Source organism: Camarhynchus parvulus, unplaced genomic scaffold (assembly GCF_901933205.1).
Source record: "Camarhynchus parvulus unplaced genomic scaffold, STF_HiC, whole genome shotgun sequence".
Classification (NCBI taxonomy): domain Eukaryota; kingdom Metazoa; phylum Chordata; class Aves; order Passeriformes; family Thraupidae; genus Camarhynchus; species Camarhynchus parvulus.
In genome coordinates, this window is record NW_022148545.1 from 123,197 (window position 1) to 140,585 (window position 17,389).

General features: G+C 57.1%; 2 protein-coding genes across 8 annotated transcripts; one reads left to right on the forward strand and one right to left on the reverse strand.

Moving 5' to 3' along the window:
- Positions 1-644: 644 nt before the first annotated feature.
- On the reverse strand, positions 645-6,875 carry ISOC2 (isochorismatase domain containing 2). Of its 7 annotated transcripts, none has more exons than XM_030970650.1 (7): positions 6,807-6,875; positions 6,522-6,659; positions 6,184-6,325; positions 4,515-4,721; positions 3,319-3,389; positions 2,299-2,416; positions 645-1,479 (listed from the first exon to the last, which is right to left on the reverse strand). In XM_030970650.1, the coding sequence occupies exons 3-7, from the start codon at positions 6,313-6,315 to the stop codon at positions 1,399-1,401; spliced, it is 609 nt and encodes a 202-aa protein (XP_030826510.1). In that variant the 5' UTR covers positions 6,316-6,325; positions 6,522-6,659; positions 6,807-6,875; the 3' UTR covers positions 645-1,398. The 7 variants fall into 7 exon arrangements, with proteins under 7 accessions (XP_030826510.1, XP_030826511.1, XP_030826512.1 ...); XM_030970651.1 differs by having other exon boundaries at positions 6,184-6,345; positions 6,807-6,869; XM_030970652.1 differs by having other exon boundaries at positions 6,522-6,722; positions 6,807-6,827.
- Positions 6,876-8,303: 1,428 nt separating this feature from the next.
- IZUMO1 (izumo sperm-egg fusion 1) lies at positions 8,304-14,563 on the forward strand. The gene is made up of 8 exons (XM_030970647.1): positions 8,304-8,412; positions 9,307-9,381; positions 10,036-10,122; positions 10,862-10,882; positions 10,977-11,057; positions 11,827-11,927; positions 13,139-13,484; positions 14,424-14,563. The coding sequence occupies exons 1-8, from the start codon at positions 8,304-8,306 to the stop codon at positions 14,561-14,563; spliced, it is 960 nt and encodes a 319-aa protein (XP_030826507.1).
- Positions 14,564-17,389: the final 2,826 nt, after the last annotated feature.

The following is a 17,389-nucleotide window of genomic DNA, read 5'->3' on the forward strand; positions in this document are numbered from 1 at the left end:
ACTCGCTGTCACACTCGGTGTCACACTCCCGGTGTCACACTCGGTCAGTGTCACACACCCGGTGTCACCCTCGGTGTCACACACTCGCTGTCACACTCGCTGTCACACTCCCGTGTCACCCTCAGTGTCACACACTCGCCATCGCTGCCACCCTCCTGTCACTGTCACACACTCGCTGTCACACTCCCGCTGTCACACTCCCGGTGTCACACTCATTGTCACACACTCGCTGCCACCCCCCCTGCCACCGCTGCCACCTCCCTCCCTCCCCGTCCGTCTGTCCCGCTGTCCCCATCCCTCTGTCCCCGTTCCCATGGCAACCGCCCCCTCCCCCCACGCCGCCGCTGTCACTCACCGGGGACGAACGGGGGGGGCCCGGGGGGGATTTGGGGGTCCCGGGGGCTCCGTGAGGGGGATTTGGGGGATTTGGGGGATTTTGGGGGATTTTGGGGGGGTTTGGGGGGGATTTTGGGGATCCCGGCAGAGATTTTGGGGGAGGATTTGGGGGATTCTGGGGGTCCCGCGGGGGCTCTGGGGGTCCCGGGGATTTTGGGGGGGGGACCCGGGGGGGTTTGGGGGGATTTCGGGGGATTTTGGGGGTTTTGGGGGTCGCGGTGCCGGCGCGAAGCCCCCGCAGGACGGAGCGGCCGGGGGGCGAGGGGCAGGCGCTGATTGGCTGAGAGCAGCCAATGGGGGCGTGGGGGGCGTGGCCAGCGCCCACTCCCACGGGCGGTTCATTAAGAAAAGGGGGAAGGGGCGGGGCCGGGGTGTCAGTCAAAATGAGGGGGGCGTGGCCGCGGAGGCGGATGCCAATCATGGGAAAGGGCGGGGCTGGTGCGGGTTAAGTGGGCGGGGCTAAGAGGGTCAGACCCCGCCCACTTTGGGGACACCCCCGAAAAAACAAAACCGAAAAAACTCAAACTGGGGAGGGGCGGCGTTTATTGGCCCCATTTTGTTGGGGGGATTTGGGGAAATTCGGGGGGGATTTGGGGGCTCAGACCCTCCCCAGACTGAGGAGGATTTTTGGCTTCATTTTTGGGTTCAATTTGGGGGATTTTGGGGGAATTTTCAGGGAATTTGGGGGCTCAGACTCTTCCCAGACTGAGGAGGATTTTGGGGCTGATTTTTGGGTTCATTTTGGGGTTAATTTTGGGGGATTTTGAGGAGATTTTGGGAGCTCTGACCCTCCCCAGGCTGAGGAACATTTTGGGGCTGATTTTTGGGTTCATTTTGGGGGATTTTGGGGGAATTTTGGAGGCTCAGATCCTCCCCAGGCTGAAGAGGATTTTGGGGCTGATTTTTGGGTTCATTTTTGGGGATTTTGGGGGAATTTTGGGGCTCAGACCGCCCCCAAGCCGAGGAGGATTTTTGGGTGGATTTTGGGGGATTTTGGGGCTCTCAGGGCCCCCCCAGCACCCCCAGGGGCCCCCCCAGGATCAGCCCCGTGTCCGGCGGGGGCTCCTTGATCAGCGGCAGGATCTGCAGGCGGCAATTAGCGCTAATTAGTGCTAATTAACCCTCGGTAACCCTTCAGCCAGGGCCTAATTAACCCTAACAAGGTAATTAATCCTAATTAACCCTTCAGCCAGGGCCTCATTAACCCTAACGAGCTAATTAAAACTCATTAATGAGCCCACCGGCCCTAATTAACCCTAATTAGCCCACCTCTAATTAACGCTAACAAACCACATCACCACCCCTTTATCAACCCCTAATTGAGGCCCTAATTAGGTGTAATTAGCCAGCTTCTAATCAGCCCTAATTAATGCACTAAACACGCTCTAATTAACAGTAATTAGCCACCCTCTAATCCGCCCTAATTAACGCATTAACCAACCCCTAATTAACTGTAATTATCCAGCCTCTAATCAGCCCTAATTAACACACTAAACATGCCCTAATTAGGTGTAATTAGCCACCCTCTAATCAGCTCTAATTAACGCATTAACGAGCCCCTAATTAACAGTAATTAGCCAGGCTCTAATCAGCCCTAATTACCCGACTAACCACCCCCTAATTAACTCCTAATTAATAAACTCTAATTATTCTCTAATTAACCTATCATACAAGGCCTAATTAACGCGTTTGTGGGCGGGGTTTCACATACAGCTGGGCGTGGCCTAACAGGGCGGGGTCGGGTGGGTGTGGCCGCACCTGGCTGAAAGTGGGCGGGGCCAACAGGTGAGGCTGGGGCGTGGCTGGGGCGGGTTGGGCGTGGCCGGGGGAAGGTGGGTGTGGCCGGGGCGGGTTGGGCGTGGTCAGGGGGAGGTGGGCGTGGCCGGGGGCGTGGCCTCTGACCTGGCGGAACTTGGGGTGGGCGGAGTCGCGCAGCAGCAGCAGCAGGAGGCTCTCGCAGGTGCTCAGGTGAGCGCCGGCCTGGCGCATGCGGGCCAGGGCCAGGGCGCGATCCACCTGGCTGGGACCCCGCCCCCAAATGCACCTGAGACCCCAAACCCCGCCCCCAAACCCCGCCCCCACCTGGCTGGGACCCCGCCCCAAATACACCTGGGACCGCAAACCCCGCCCCAAACCCCGCCCCAAAATACACCTGGGACCGCAAGCCCCGCCCCAAACCCCGCCCCCAAACCCCGTCCCCAACCCCCGCCCCCAAACCCCGCTCCAAAACCCCGCCCCAAATGCACCTGGGACTGCAAACCGCGCCCCAAACCCTGCCCCACCTGGCTGGGACCCCGCCCCAAATACACCTGGGACCCCAAACACCGCCCCCAAACCTGCGCCCACAACCCCGCCCCCAAACCCCGCCCCCAAACCCCGCCCCAAATACACCTGGGACCGCAAACCCCGCCCCCAAACCCCGCCCCCAAACCCCGCCCCAAATACACCTGGGACCGCAAACCTCGCCCCCAAACCCCGCCCCCAAACCCCGCCCCACCTGGCTGGGACCCCGCCCCAAATACACCTGGGACCCCAAACACCGCCCCCAAACCCCGCCCCCAAACTCCGCTCCACCTGGCTGGGACCCCGCCCCTAATGCACCTGGGACCCCCCAAAATCCCCGCAAATGGCCCGAAAACCCCCAGACCCCCAAAGGCACCAAAATCCCCGGAAATTGCCCCAAACCCTCCCAGACCCCGAAAGATCCCAAAATCCCCGGAACTGGCCCCAAAATCCCCAGAACTGGGCCCAAAATCCCCCAAACTGGACCCAAAATCCCCGGAATTGGCCTCAACCCCCCCCAGACCCCAAAATCCCGAGATTTGGCCCCAAATCCCCAGATTTGGCCCCAAAATCCCCAGATTTGGCCCCAAACCCTCCAGGCCCCCAAAGGCCCCAAAATCGCGGGATTTGGCCCCAAACCTGCGCGAGGAGACGGCGTCGGCCACCACGTGCACGTCCAGCCCCTGCTCCAGCAGGTCCAGCGCCGTTTGCTGGGGGGGGGGGCCCAAATTTTGGGGTGAATTTTGGGGGTTTTGGGCATCCACGGGGTCCCCAAAAATCCGGGGGCTCCTGGCCTGAAATTCCCACGGGAATCCCCCAAAAACCGTCCCCGAATCCCCCAAATTTCGGTTTTCTGCCCAAAACTCCATTTAGGCCACCCAAATTACCCGATTTTGGGGTTCCCTCCCCAAAACTGCCCTTGGGACCACCCAAACCTTCCCCAAATCCCCCCGAATTTTGGTTTCCTGCCCAAACCTCCGTCTAGAGCTCCCCAAAACTTCCTGATTTTGGGGTTCCCTCCCCAAACTCCCCCAAACTCCCCAATTTCGGGGTATTCTCCTCCAAACTCCCCGAGTTCAGGGTTTTTTACCCCAAACTCCCCAATTTCACAGTTTTCCCCCATTTTCGGGCGCCTCACCAGCGCGCAGGCGTGCGCCTCGATGCCGCAGAGCAGCACGTGCCCCAGGACCCCCCAAACCGCCCCAAACTCCCCAATTTCGGGGTATTTTACCCCAAACTCCCCGATTTCGGGTTTTTACCCCAAACCCCCATTTAGGACCCCCCAAACTCCCCGATTTCGGGGTTTTTACCCCAAACCCCCATTTAGGACCCCCCAAACTCCCCAATTTTGGGGTTTTTTACCCCAAACTCCCTGATTTTGGGATTTTCTCCCCCAAACTCCCTGATTTCAGGGATTTTTACCCCAAACTCCCCGATTTCAGGGTTTCCCCCATTTTCGGGCCTCAGGCCCAGCCCCAGGCCGCCGATTTCGAGAGCAGCACGTGCCCCAGGACCCCCCAAACTCCCCGATTTCGGGATTTTTACCCCAAACCCCCATTTAGGACCCCCCAAACTCCCCAATTTCGGCGTTTTTTACCCCAAACTCTCTGATTTTGGGATTTTCTCCCCCAAACTCCCCAATTTCGGGGTTTTTCACCCCAAACTCCCCGTTTTCGGGATTTTTACCCCAAACTGCCCGATTTTGGGGATTTTTACCCCAAACCCCCATTTAGGACCCCCCAAACTCCCCAGTTTCGGGGTTTTCTCCCCCAAACTCCCCGATTTCGGGGTTTTCTCCCCCAAACTCCCCGATTTCGGGGTTTTTGGGGCCTCACCAGCACGCAGGCGTGCGCCTCGATGCCGCAGAGCAGCACGTGCCGCAGCGCCGGCTCCCGCAGCAGCGGCGCGGCCGCCCCGGCCATGCTGAAGGCGGTTTTGGGCACGCGGGGCACGTCCTGCGCCCCCAGCTCCGGCACCGTGCGCCCCAAAACCTCCGGGCGCTGCTCCGTCACCAGCGCCGGCACGCCCAGGATGCGGCAGCCCTGCGGGAACGGCGGCTGCCGGCGATTCGGGGACTTTCGGGGATTTTTGGGGGATTTTTTGGTGATTTTTGGGGTTTTTTTGCGATTTTTGGGGGTTTTCTGAGTGAATTTTGAGTGATTTTTAAGGGGGTTTTGTGTGGGCTTTTTGGTGATTTTTGGGTCATTTGGGGGTGATTTTTTGGGTGATTTTTGGGTGATTTTTAGAAAGATTTTTTGGTAAATTTTGGGTGATTTTTCGTGATTTTTTTGCGATTTTTGGGGTTTTTTTATGGGATTTTTGAGTGATTTTTGGGTGATTTTTTGTGGGATTTTTGAGCGATTTTTGTGTGACTTTTTCGTGATTTTTGGGTGGGTTTTAGGGGATTTTTAAGGATTTTTCGGTGATTTTTTGGCTGATTTTTGTGTAATTTTTTTGTGAGTTTGGTGATTTTTGGATAATTTTTGGGGGATTTTTGAGTGATTTTTGGGTGATTTTTTGTGGGATTTTTGAGCGATTTTAAGGGGGTTTTGTGTGATTTTTTTGGTGATTTTTGGGTGGGCTTTGGGGGATTTTTAAGGATTTTTCGGTGATTTTTTGATGATTTTTTTGGCTGATATTTTTGTTAGTTTTTTAGTAATTTTGGGGTGATATTTTTGTAATTTTTGGGTGGGTTTTTTTTTTAATTTTTGAGGTGATTTTTGGGGTGATTTTTTTGTAATTTTTGGGGGATTTTTTTGTAATTTTTTGGTGATTTTTGGTGGGGTTTTTGTAATTTTTTTGAGATTTCTGGGAGATTTTTGGTGATTTTTGCATGATTTTGGTGTGGATTTTGTATAAATTTGGGAGGTTTTTTGGGGCAATTTTTGGGGTAATTTTTGAGGGGTTTTCAAGTGATTTTTTGGGAGGTTTTCAGGTGTTTTTGGGGCTGCTTAGGGAGTGGTTTTGGGGGTATTTTAGGGTGATTTTGGGGGTGTTTTGGGGATGTTTTTGGGGCCATTGTCGGGGTGTTTTTGGGGATATTTTGGGGATATTTCGTGGATGTTTTTGTGGGGTTTGTGGGGGGATTTGGGGGTATTATTTTCGCTATTTTGGGGTTGTTTTTAGGGCGTTTTTAGGGTATTTTTAGGGTGTTTTTCAGGTTTTTTGGGGCTGTTCTGGGGGTGGTTTTGGGGTTATTTTTGGGGTGATTTGTGGCTATTTTGGGGCTATTTCAGGGATGTTTTTGGGGTGTTTTTGGGGTTATTTTTGGGGCTGTTTTGGGGCTATTTCAGGGATATTTTTGGGGTTGTTTTGGGGTTGATTTGGGGCTATTTTGGTACTATTTCAGGGGTGTTTTCGGGGTGGTTTTTGGGGTGATTTGTCGCTGTTTTGGGGGTATTTCAGGGATGGTTTGGGTCGTTTTTGGGGTTATTTTTGGGACTATTTCAGGGGTGTTTTCGGGGTGGTTTTTGGGGTGATTTGAGGCTGTTTCGGCGGCCCCACCTGCAGCAGGCGCGCGGCCACGGCCACGATGTGCGGGAAGGCGGCGACGGAGCCGCGGAATCGCTCCTGGAGATCGCAGAGCAGCAGCGCCGAGCAGCCCGGGCGCGGCCAGCCCAGGCGGGCGGCGGCCATGGCGACACACCTGGGGACAGGTGAGCGCACCTGGGGACAGGTGGGGGGACAGGTGAGCATAGCTGGGGACACCGGGGCACACCTGCGGACAGGTGGGGACAGCTGGGGACAGGTGGGGGGACAGGTGAGCATAGCTGGGGACACCGGGGCACACCTGCGGACAGGTGGGGACAGCTGGGGATATCTGGGGTCACACGCGGACACACCTGAGGACACCTGCGAAACAGGTGGGGGGGGGGGGCGGGAAGACACGTCCCCGTCACGTGACACACCCGGGCTAGGTCACGTGGGGTCCCGGCCCACCGGTGGCGCACCTGGGGGAGGTCACGTGGCTCACGGCCCACCTGGGGGAGGTCACGGCGGGGGTCACGTGACACGCGGGCACTCCGGGCACACCTGGGGCGCACCTGCGGGGCTGTCACGTGATCCCGGCTCCCCCTCCACGTGACCCGAACCCCCCCAGCCCCTCCCCCCCCCCTCCCCGCACCCACCTGCGGCCGCTCCGCGCGCGCGCTCCACGCGACTCCCGCGCCACGTGACCGCCGGCGGCCAACCCCGCCCCGCCCCTTCCCCGCCGCCGCAGCCAATCAGCGCCTCCCGCGGGACGCCCCGCCGGCCAATCGGAAGCGGCGGCGCCAGCGGGTCACGCCTACCTTTACACCGCCCCCGCTCTCAGCCAATCGGGAGGCGCCGCTGAGCTCACGGCCAATCAGAGCCCGAGGGGGGCGGGGCTCAGCGTGAGGGGGAGCGGGAGCGACCCCAAAAATCTCCGAAATTGCCCCAAAATCCGCCCGAAATTGCCTCAAAGTGAGCCCCAAACCCGCCCCAAATCCCACAAATCCGCCCCAAATCACCCCAAATCCAACATTTCAACCCAAAATCTGCGTTACCGGAAGAGCCCGGCCGTTACCGGCCCCGAACCATCCCGGACACCCAAAATCTCCGTTATTCGCCCCAGAATCGCCGTTACCGGCGGTTCCCCGACCGTTACCGATCCCGAACCACGCCTAAACCCCCTCTGGACCCCCAAAGTCTCCGACATTCACCACAAAATCTCAGTTTTTCACCCCAAAATCTTTTACTGGCATTTCTCCGGCCGTTACCGTCCCCAAACCCCCCAAAACCCTCAGGACCCCCAAAATCCCCTCAAAGCCCCCCAAAAACTCCTCAGGATCCCCCAAATCCCCCCAAAATCCCATCAGGGCCCCCCAACCCCCCTCAACACCCCCCAAACCCACTCAGATCCCTCAGGAGCCCCCCAAATCTGCCCCAAACCCCCTCAAAACCCCCAAAATCCCCTCAGGACCCCCAAAACCTCCCTCAAACCCCCTCAGGACCACCCCAAATCCCCTCCAAAACCTTCAGGTCCCCCCAAATCCCCCAAAACCTCCTCAGGACACCCCCCCAAATCCCCTCAGGACCCCCAAGACCTGCCCAAACTTCCTCAGAACCCCTAAATCCCCCCAAACCCCTTCAGGACCCCCCAAAACCTTCAGGACCCCCCCAAACCCCCTCACGAGCCCCCCACACCCCCTCAGGACCCCCAAATCCCCTCAGGACCCCCAAACTACCTCAGGACCCCTCCCCAAACCCCATCACGAGCCCCTCAAATCCCCTCAGGACCCCCCAAATCTTCCCCAAACCCCCCACACCCCCTCCGGACTCCCAACCCCCCAAACTCCCCCTCAGGACCCCCCCACACCCCCTCAGGACCCCCGTAATCCCCTCCGGACCCCCAGCCCCCCAAACTCCCCCTCAGCACCCCCCACCCCCGTTGCCCCCCGCCGTTACCGGCCCCTCCCGTCCGTTACCCCCCGCCCCCCGGCCCGCACTCGGCGCCATGCCGCGGGCGCTGCTGCTGCGGGCGCTGCTGCTCGGCGCCTTTTGGGTCTGGGGGCTGCCGGGGGCGCGCGGGGGGCTGCGTGCTGTGCGACCCCGCGGCGGGGGCGGCGCTGGGGGAGCTGCTGGGGCCGTTCCTGGAGCGCGCCATGCCCGCCGAGCCGGCCGCCAGGGGGCGCCTGGGCACGCTGGTGCTGCGGGGCGTGCTGGGGCTGGCGCGGCTGCCCCGGGACCCGCGGAGCTTCATGGGGGTCATCGGTGAGTGCCGACCCCTCCCCTAATTACCTTAAACCTGATTTGTAACCCCAAATCCATCCCCGGGACCCGCGGAGCTTCATGGGGGTCATCGGTGAGTGCCGACCCCTCCCTAATTGCCCTAAATACCCCAACATGGGGGTCATCGGTGAGTGCAGACCCCTCCCCTAATTGCCCTAAATACCCCAACATGGGGGTCATCGGTGAGTGCAGACCCCTCCTCTAATTGCCTTAAACCTGATTTGTAACCCCAAATCCATCCCCGGGACCCGCGGAGCTTCATGGGGGTCATCGGTGAGTGCCGACCCCTCCCCTAATTACCTTAAATACCCCAACATGGGGGTCATCGGTGAGTGCAGACCCCTCCCCTAATTGCCCTAAATACCCCAACATGGGGGTCATCGGTGAGTGCAGACCCCTTCCCTAATTGCCCTAAATACCCCAACATGGGGGTCATCGGTGAGTGCAGACCCCTCCCCTAATTACCCTAAATACCCCAACATGGGGGTCATCGGTGAGTGCAGACCCCTCCCCTAATTACCCTAAATACCCCAAACCCATCCCTGTGATCCCCGGGACCCCCGGAGCTTCATGGGGGTCATCGGTGAGTGCCGACCCCTCCCCAAATTCCCTTTAAATCCCATTTAATACCCTAAATCCTTCCCCTGGGACCCCAAATTCCCCCCCAAATCCCCTCCCGAACCCCCTGACCCCTCCCCAAATTCATCCCAAAGCCGGGGGGGAAAGGAGGGGCTGGGAAAGGGAATTTGGGGAAATTTGGGGGAATTTGGGGAATTTCGGGGGTTTGGGGGAATTTGGGGAATTTCGGGGGTTTGGGGGAATTTGGGGATTTTTGGGGGTCTGCGGGACCCCCGTGACCCCCCGGCCCCTCCCCAGACCAGCCCACCCTCGAGGAAGCCTCCACCAATTTCCGCCGGACGCTGAGCAGGGTCATGGCCCAGGACCTGCGAGGTGACCCCAAAACCGGGGGGGGACCCCAAAAAATCCACCCCGAAAAACCCCCCGGGCATCGCGGGGTTAATTGGGGATTTATTGGGTTTTTATTGGGGGTTAAATGGGGTTTAATTGGGGATTTTTTGGGGTTTAATTGGGTCTTTATTGGGGTTTAATTGGGTTTTTATTGGGGTTTAATTGGGGATTTATTGGGTTTTTATTGCGGTTTAATTGGGGTTTAATTGGGGATTTTTTGGGGTTTAATTGGGTTTTTATTGGGTTTTTATTGGGTTTTTATTGGGTTTTTATTGGGGTTTAATTGGGTTTTTATTGGGGATTTATTGGGGTTTAATTGGGTTTTAATTTGGGTCACTTTTAGGGATTTATTGGGCTTTATTTGGATTTTTATTAGGGTTTAATTGAGTCATTAATTCTGGAGCTTAATGGGATTAATTGCGGGTTTATTGGGGTCATTTATTGGGATTTTTGGGGTCATTTTTGGGATTTTTTTGTCCTTTTTCGGGATTTTTTTGGTCTCATTAAGCCCAGCCCCCAATGCCGTTAATTGGGGAGTTAATTGCTGATCCCAGCAGGGGGGGTGACCCTTCCCCGACCCCCAAAATGCCCCAAAAAGCCCCAAAATTGTCCCAAAATTGTCCCAAACGCCCCCAGACCAGCAGATTTACCAGGAGCTGCTCTGGGCCATGTGCGAGATCAAGGAGGATTTCGAGCGGCTCATGAAGCGTTTCCAGAGCCAGGGTGGGACCCCCAAAATGCCCCAAAATCTCCCCAAAAATCCCCCAAACTCTGTCCCGAAATTCGCCCTGGGAACCCCCAAAAATTTCCCCCAAATTCCTCCCAAAATTCACCCCAAAAATCCCCCTGGGAACCCCTAAAATCCTCTCTGGGACCCCCCTAAAATCTCTCCCAAAATTCGCCCTTGGAACCCCCCAAATTCCTCAAACTTCCCCCCAAAATCCCCCTTGGGACGCCCCCAAATTCACCCCAAAAATCCTTAAAAAATCCCCCCCTGGGAATCCCCAAAATCCATCCCGAAATTCACCCTTGGAACCCCAAAATTTCCCCCAAATTCCCCCCAAAAAACCCTCAAAAATCCGCTCTGGGTACGCCCAAAATCCCCCGAATCCCTCCCGAAATTCGCCCTCAGAACCCCCCCAAATCCTCCCCAAATTCCCCTCAAAAATCCCCCCCCTGGGACCCCCCAAAATCCCTCCCAAAATTTCCCCCAAAAATCCTCAAAAATCCCCTCTGGGTACGCCCAAAATCCCCCAAAATCCCTCCCAAAATTTCCCCCAAATTCCCCCCAAAAAATCCTCAAAAATCCCCCCTGGGACCCCCCAAAATCCCTCCCGAAATCCACCCTTGGAACCCCAAAAATTTTCCCAAAAATCTCCCAAAATTTTCCCCAAATTCCCCCAAATTCTCCCCAAACCCCATCCCGCCCCACTTTTAACCCAATTTCCCCTTTTTCCCGCAGTTTATTGCCCCAATAAATGCGGTAAGCGGGGCCGGGGGAGTTTGGGGGGATTTTGGGGGTGCGGATTCCCCCGGGCGACCCCGAAATTGCCGGAATTGGCCCCAAAACGGCGCAGGGCGGATGGAGGTGCTGTGGATCGAGTGCATCTTCTGCAACCTCACGCGCTTCGCCTGCAACCGCGGCGTGGACTGCGGCGGTGAGGGACACGGGGGTCCCAGGGGGATTTTGGGGTGATTCGGGGCGATTTTGGGGGTGCTGGATGGATTTTTTAGGGGTTGCGGGGGATTTTTGGGGGGTTTTGGGGGGTCCCAGGAGGGGTCTTGGGGGTGATTTTTGGGGTGATTCGGGAGGATTTTGGGGGTCCCGGGGGTGATTTTTGGGGTGATTCAGGGGGATTTGGGGGTCCCGGGGGAGTTTGGGGGTGATTCGGGGGGATTTTGGGGGTCCCAAGGGGATTTTTGGGGTGATTCAGGGGGGATTTTGGGGGTCCCAAGGGGGATTTTTGGGGAGAATTTTGGGGGCATTTTGGGGGGGAATTTGGGGGGGTTCCAAGGGCAAATTTCGGGAGGGATTTTGGGGGGTCCCGGGGGATTTTTGGGGGGTCCCAGAAAGGTCCTGGAGGGGTTTGGGGGGTTCTGAGGGGATTTTTGGGGGGTCTTGGAGGGATTTTGGGGGATTCCAGGAGATTTTGGGGGTCCCAGGAGATTTTTGGGGTTCCAGAGGATTTTTTGGGAGTCTCAGGGGATTTTTTGGGGGGGGTTCTGAGGGATTTTTGGGGGGTCTCGGGGGGTTTGGGGTGTTTCGGGGGGGTTTTTGGGGGGTCCTGGGGGGATTTCGGGGGTCTCAGGCGATTTTTGGGGAGGGGTCTCGTGGGGATTTTTTGGGGACGGTTTCGGGTGAAGGCGGGGGTGGGGGCGGCTCGGGGGGGAATTTGGGGAGGGGTCTCACCCCCCCCGCCCCCCCAGAGCGGCAGCTGTGGGTGGAGGAGGGGCAGGACCTGGTGCTGGACTGTGCCCTGCCCTGGCACGGCGCGTCGCACGGCGCCAAAACCTACAGCTTCTACCAGGTACCCCTCCCCAAATTACCCAAAATCCCCCAAAATCCCCCCGAAATCCCCCCGGGACCCCCCAAAATCCCCCCCGAAATTCGCCCTTAGAACCCCCCAAATCCTCCCCAAAGTCCCCCAAAAAATCCTCATAAACCCCCCCCACGGGACCCCTCCCCAAATTACCCAAATCCCCCCTGGGACCCCCCAAAAATCCCTCCCGAAATTTCCCCCAAATTCCCCCGAAAAATCCTCATAAATCCCCCCTTGGACCCCCCCACAAAACACCCCCAAATCCCTCCCGAAATTCGCCCTTGGAACCCAAAGAAATTTCCCCCGAATTCCCCCAAAAAAATCCTCAAAAATCTCCCCTGGGATCCCCCAAAATTCCTCCCGAAATTCGCCCTTGGAACCCTCCCAAAAATCTCACTAAACTCCTGTAGAAATTGGCCCTTAGAACCCCCCAAATTCCTCCAAAATTCCCCCCAAATTGTCCCCAAAAACCCACCCGGGACCCCCCAAAATCCCTCCCGAAATTCGCCCTTGGACCCCCCCAAATGCCCTAAAATTCTCCCCCCAAAAAATCCCCCTTGGGACCCCCCCAAATTCACCCCAAAAATCCTAAAAATCCCCCCCTCGGGAATCCCCAAATCCCTCCCCAATTTCCCCCTTAGAACCCAAAAAATTCTCCCCAAAAATCCTCAAAACTCCTCCCCTGGCACCCTCCAAAATCCCTCCCGAAATTCGCCCTTGGAACCCCCAAAATTTCCCCCAAAAACGCCCCCAGGACCCAAATATCCCAAATTCCCCAAAACCGCCCCTTTATCTCCCCGTCGCAGCGCCTGGCGGGGCTGGGGCCGGCCCCGGAGCCCCCCGAGCCCCCTCCCCAAAATCAGGGGGGGTTCTGGTCCCCCGTGCCCCCTCCCCAAATTCCCCAAATTCCCCAAAACGCCCCCCAGACCCTTTTCTCCCTCCAGCGCCTGGAAGCAGCCGGGCCGGCCCCGGAGCCCTCCGAGCCCCTCCCCCAAAATCAGGGGGGGTTCTGGTCCCCGTGCCCCTCCCCAAATCCCCCCAAATTCCCCAAAAACGCCCCCCAGATCCTTATTTCCCCATGCAGCACCTGGCAGGGGCTGGGGGGCGGCTCTGAGCCCCCGAGCCCCCCCCCCAAATCCCCCAAATCCCCCAAATCCCCCAAAAAAACACGCCCCCCAGACCCTTTATCTCCCCTCCAGCGCCTGGAAGCGGCCGGGCCGGCCCGGGCCCCCGAGCCCCCGGCCCAGCGGGCGGGACGGGCCCCGCGCCCCCGGCCCGCGCGCGGCCGCGCCCCCGCCCGCCGGCGCTGCTGCGCAGCGGCCCCGGAGCCGGTGCTGCAGCTCAGGGGGGCGGCGGCCGCGGCCGCGGGGCGCTACCGCTGCCTCATGCGCGGCCCCGGCGGCAAGGCGGGCTCGCAGCTGCGCTTCAACGTCACCGGTGAGCCCCGGAACGGCCCCGAAATAATAGCCCCCGGAATCCGCAACGTGTCCCAGAAACACCCCCAAAATATCAGCGGAATGGGCCCCGAAATAGCCCCCGGAATCCGCAACGTGTCCCAGAAACACCCCCGGAATAGCCCCGGAATAGCCCCGGAATGGCCCCAAAATATCCCGCAAAATAAGTAGTGAATAGCCCCTAAATATTCCCAAAACAGCCCTGAAATATCCCGCAAAATAAGTACTAAATAGCCCCGAAATATCCCCCAAAATATCCCCGAAATATCCCTGAAAGATCCCCAGAATATCCCCGAAATATCCCGCAAAATAAGTACTGAATAGCCCCTAAATATTCCCGAAACAGCCCCAAAATATCCCCTAAATATACACGAAATATGCCCCAAAATATCCCCGAAATATCCCTGAAAGATCCCCGAAATATCCCCAAAAATACCCCCAAAATACCCCCGAGACCCCCCTGCAATATTTCCAAACTATCCCCAAAAATACCCCCGAAATATCCATGAAATATCTTTGAAAATACCCCCGGAATTTTTTCCTAAATATCCCTAAAAACGCCCCCGAAACAAACCCCTAAACACCCCCCAAAAGACCCCCAAAATATCCCCGAAATATTTCAAAAAAAATCCCCAAAATATTTCCAAAATATCCCCAAAATATCCCAAAAAAATCCCCAAATATCCCCAAAATATTTCCAAAAAATCCCCAAAATATTTCCAAAATATCCCCAAAATATCCCAAAAAAATCCCCAAAATATTTCCAAAAAATCCCCCAAATATCCCCAAAATATTTCAAAAAAATCCCCAAAATATTTCCAAAAAATCCCCAAATATCCCCAAAATATTTCAAAAAAATCCCCAAAATATTTCCAAAAAATCCCCAAAATATCCCCAAATCATCCCCTAAACGCCCCCAAAAATGCCCCCACGATCCCTCTCCCAAAACCCCCAAATTCCCCCCCGGGACCCCCAAATTTCCCCGAATTCCCGCGAAGCCCCGCCCCCACTGACGCCCCTCCCCCCGCAGTCGTGCCCCGCCCCCGGCTCCAGGGCGAGGCCCCGCCCCCGCCCCGCGCCCACCCCGGGGGGCTCCCCCCGGCCGCGCTCGCCGCCATCGCCGTCACGACTATCGCGACAGTGCTGGTGGCCGCGGGCATCGCCTGGTGAGCCCGGGGGGGGATTTGGGGGGGTCTCGGGGAGATTTTGGGGGGTCCTGGGGAGATTTTGGGGGGTTTTGGGGGGAATCTGGGGGTCCTGGGGGGGTTTGGAGGGTTCTAGGGGGATTTTGGGGGTCTTGGGGGGGTTTTGGGGGGTGCTAGGGGCATTTTAGGGGTCCTGGGAGGATTTTTAGGGGGTCCCGGGGGATTTTGGGGGATCCTGGGGGGAATTTGGGGGTCCTGGGGGGATTTTGGAGGGTCTCAGGGGCCTTTGGGGTGTCCCGAGGGGTTTTTGGGAGGTGCCAGGGAAATTTTGGGGGTCCTGGGGGAGATTTTGGGGGTCTCGGGGGGATTTTTGGGAGTTTCGCGGCGATTTTGGGGCGTGGAAGCCACGCCCACCCGCGAGACCGCGCCCACTTGGGGGCGTGGGTTGTCGGTCTAAGCCCCGCCCCCGCTCTGGCCCCGCCCCCAGGTTCTGCCTCCGCCGCGGGGACCCCTGGAGGAGCAGGACCCCCAAATAAGTGGGGGTAGCGACCCCTCCCCCCACAGAGCCTCAAGTGTTATTTGGGGAGGGGTCCCGGGGGGCTGGGGAGGGGTTCCCCGGGGCTGGGGGGAATTTGGGGGGGTCCTGCCGCTGAAACCCCCAAAACCCCCAAAATCCCACCCAAAATCCCCCCCAGGACCCCTCCCCAGAGTCTCGCACAGATGTCGCGGTCTCTCCTTTATTTGGGGAGGGGTCGCACACGGAGACCCCTCCCCACCATGGGGGACCCTCCCCCCCCTGCAACTCCGGGGGGCATTTTGGGGGGGTCTCGGGGCATTCTGGGGATTTTAGGGAGGGTCGCAGGGATTTGGGGCATTTTGGGTGTTTTGGGGGGGGTCTCGGGGATTTTGGGGTATTTGGGTTATTTTGGGTGGGATTTTGGTGTTATTTGGGGAGGGGGCGCAGGAGGATTTGGGTTATTTTGAGGGGATTTTGGGTTTATTTGGGGTTATTTTGGGTGGGATTTTGGGGGGATTTTGGGTGGGATTTTGGGGTTATCTGGGGAGGGGTCTCAGGGGTCGCCGCCCCCCTCGAGCTGCCAGAGGCGCCGCCGGATTTTGAGGAGGGGGCGCAGGAGGATTTGGGTTATTTTGGGTGGAATTTTGGGGGTTATTTTGGGGTTATTTGGGGAAGGGTCTCAGGGGATTTTGGGGGTTATTTTGGGTTATTTTGGGGGGATTTTGGGGTTATTTGGGGAAGGGTCTCAGGGGATTTTGGGGGTTATTTTGGGTGGGATTTTGGGGGTTATTTTGGGGTTATTTGGGGGGGGGTCTCAGGGGTCGCCGCCCCCCTCGAGCTGCCAGAGGCGCCGCCGGATTTTGAGGAGGGGGCGCAGGAGCCCCCCCGGGCCCAGCGGGACCCCCGGGCGCAGGCGGAACCCCCGGGTGGGCAGCAGCAGCGGGGGGTGCTCCGAGAAACTCTCAAAGATGTCGCCTGGGGGGCCCAAAAAACACCAAAATCAGCCCAAAAATCAGCACAAAAACCACCAAAATCGGCCCAAAATCAGCCCAAAAATCAGCCCAAAATCAGCCCAAAAACCACCAAACTCAGCCCAAAAATCAGCACAAAATCAGCCCAAAAACCACCCAAATCAGCCCAAAAATCAGCACAAAATCAGCCCAAAACACCCAAATCAGCCCAAAAATCAGCACAAAAACCACCAAAATTGGCCCAAAAACCACCAAAATCGGCCCAAAATCAGCACAAAAATCAGCCCAAAAATCAGCACAAAAACCACCAAAATCAGCCCAAAAATCAGCCCAAAATCAGCCCAAAAACCACCAAAATCAGCCCAAAAAATCAGCCCCAAAAACACCAAAATCAGCCCAAAATCACCCCCGAAAAACCACCAAAATCAGCCCCCAAAATCAGCCCAAAAAACCACCAAAATTGGCCCAAAATCAGCCCCCAAAATCAGCCCAAAAACCACCAAAATCAGCCCCCAAAATCCCCCGAGAAACTCTCGAAGATGTCGCCTGGGGGGGCCCAAAAAACACCCAAATCAGCCCAAAAATCAGCCCCCAAAATCAGCCCAAAAACCACCAAAATCAGCCCAAAAATCAGCCCAAAACCACGAAAATCAGCCCAAAAAAGACCAAAATCCCCCCCAAAATCCCACCAGAACTGTCCAAGGTGTCACCTGGGGGGACACAGGTGTGACACAGGTGTGACTGGTGACACACAGGTGTGACACAGGTGTGACGCGTGACACACAGGTATAGCACAGGTATGACAGGTGTGTGATACAGGTGTGACACAGGTGTGTGACGGGTGTATAACACAGGTGTATGACAGGTATGACAGGTGTGTGACACAGGTGTGACAGGTGACACACAGGTATAACACAGGTATAGCACAGGTGTGACACAGGGGGTGTGACAGGTGACACACAGGTGTGACACAGGTATAACACAGGTGTATAACACAGGTGTGACAGGTGTGTGACAGGTATGAGACAGGTGTGTGACAGGTGTATAACACAGGTGTGACAGGTGTGTGTCCCAGGTGTATAACACAGGTGTGACAGGTGTGTGACAGGTATGAGACAGGTGTGTGACAGGTGTATAACACAGGTGTGTGACACAGGTGTGACAGGTGACACACAGGTATAACACAGGTGTGACAGGTGTGTGTCCCAGGTGTGTGACAGAGGTGTGACAGGTGTGTGACAGGTGTATAACACAGGTGTGACAGGTGTGACAGGTGTATAACACAGGTGTGACAGGTGTGTGACTGGTGTATGACAGGTGACACACAGGTATAACACAGGTGTGACAGGTGTGTGTCCCAGGT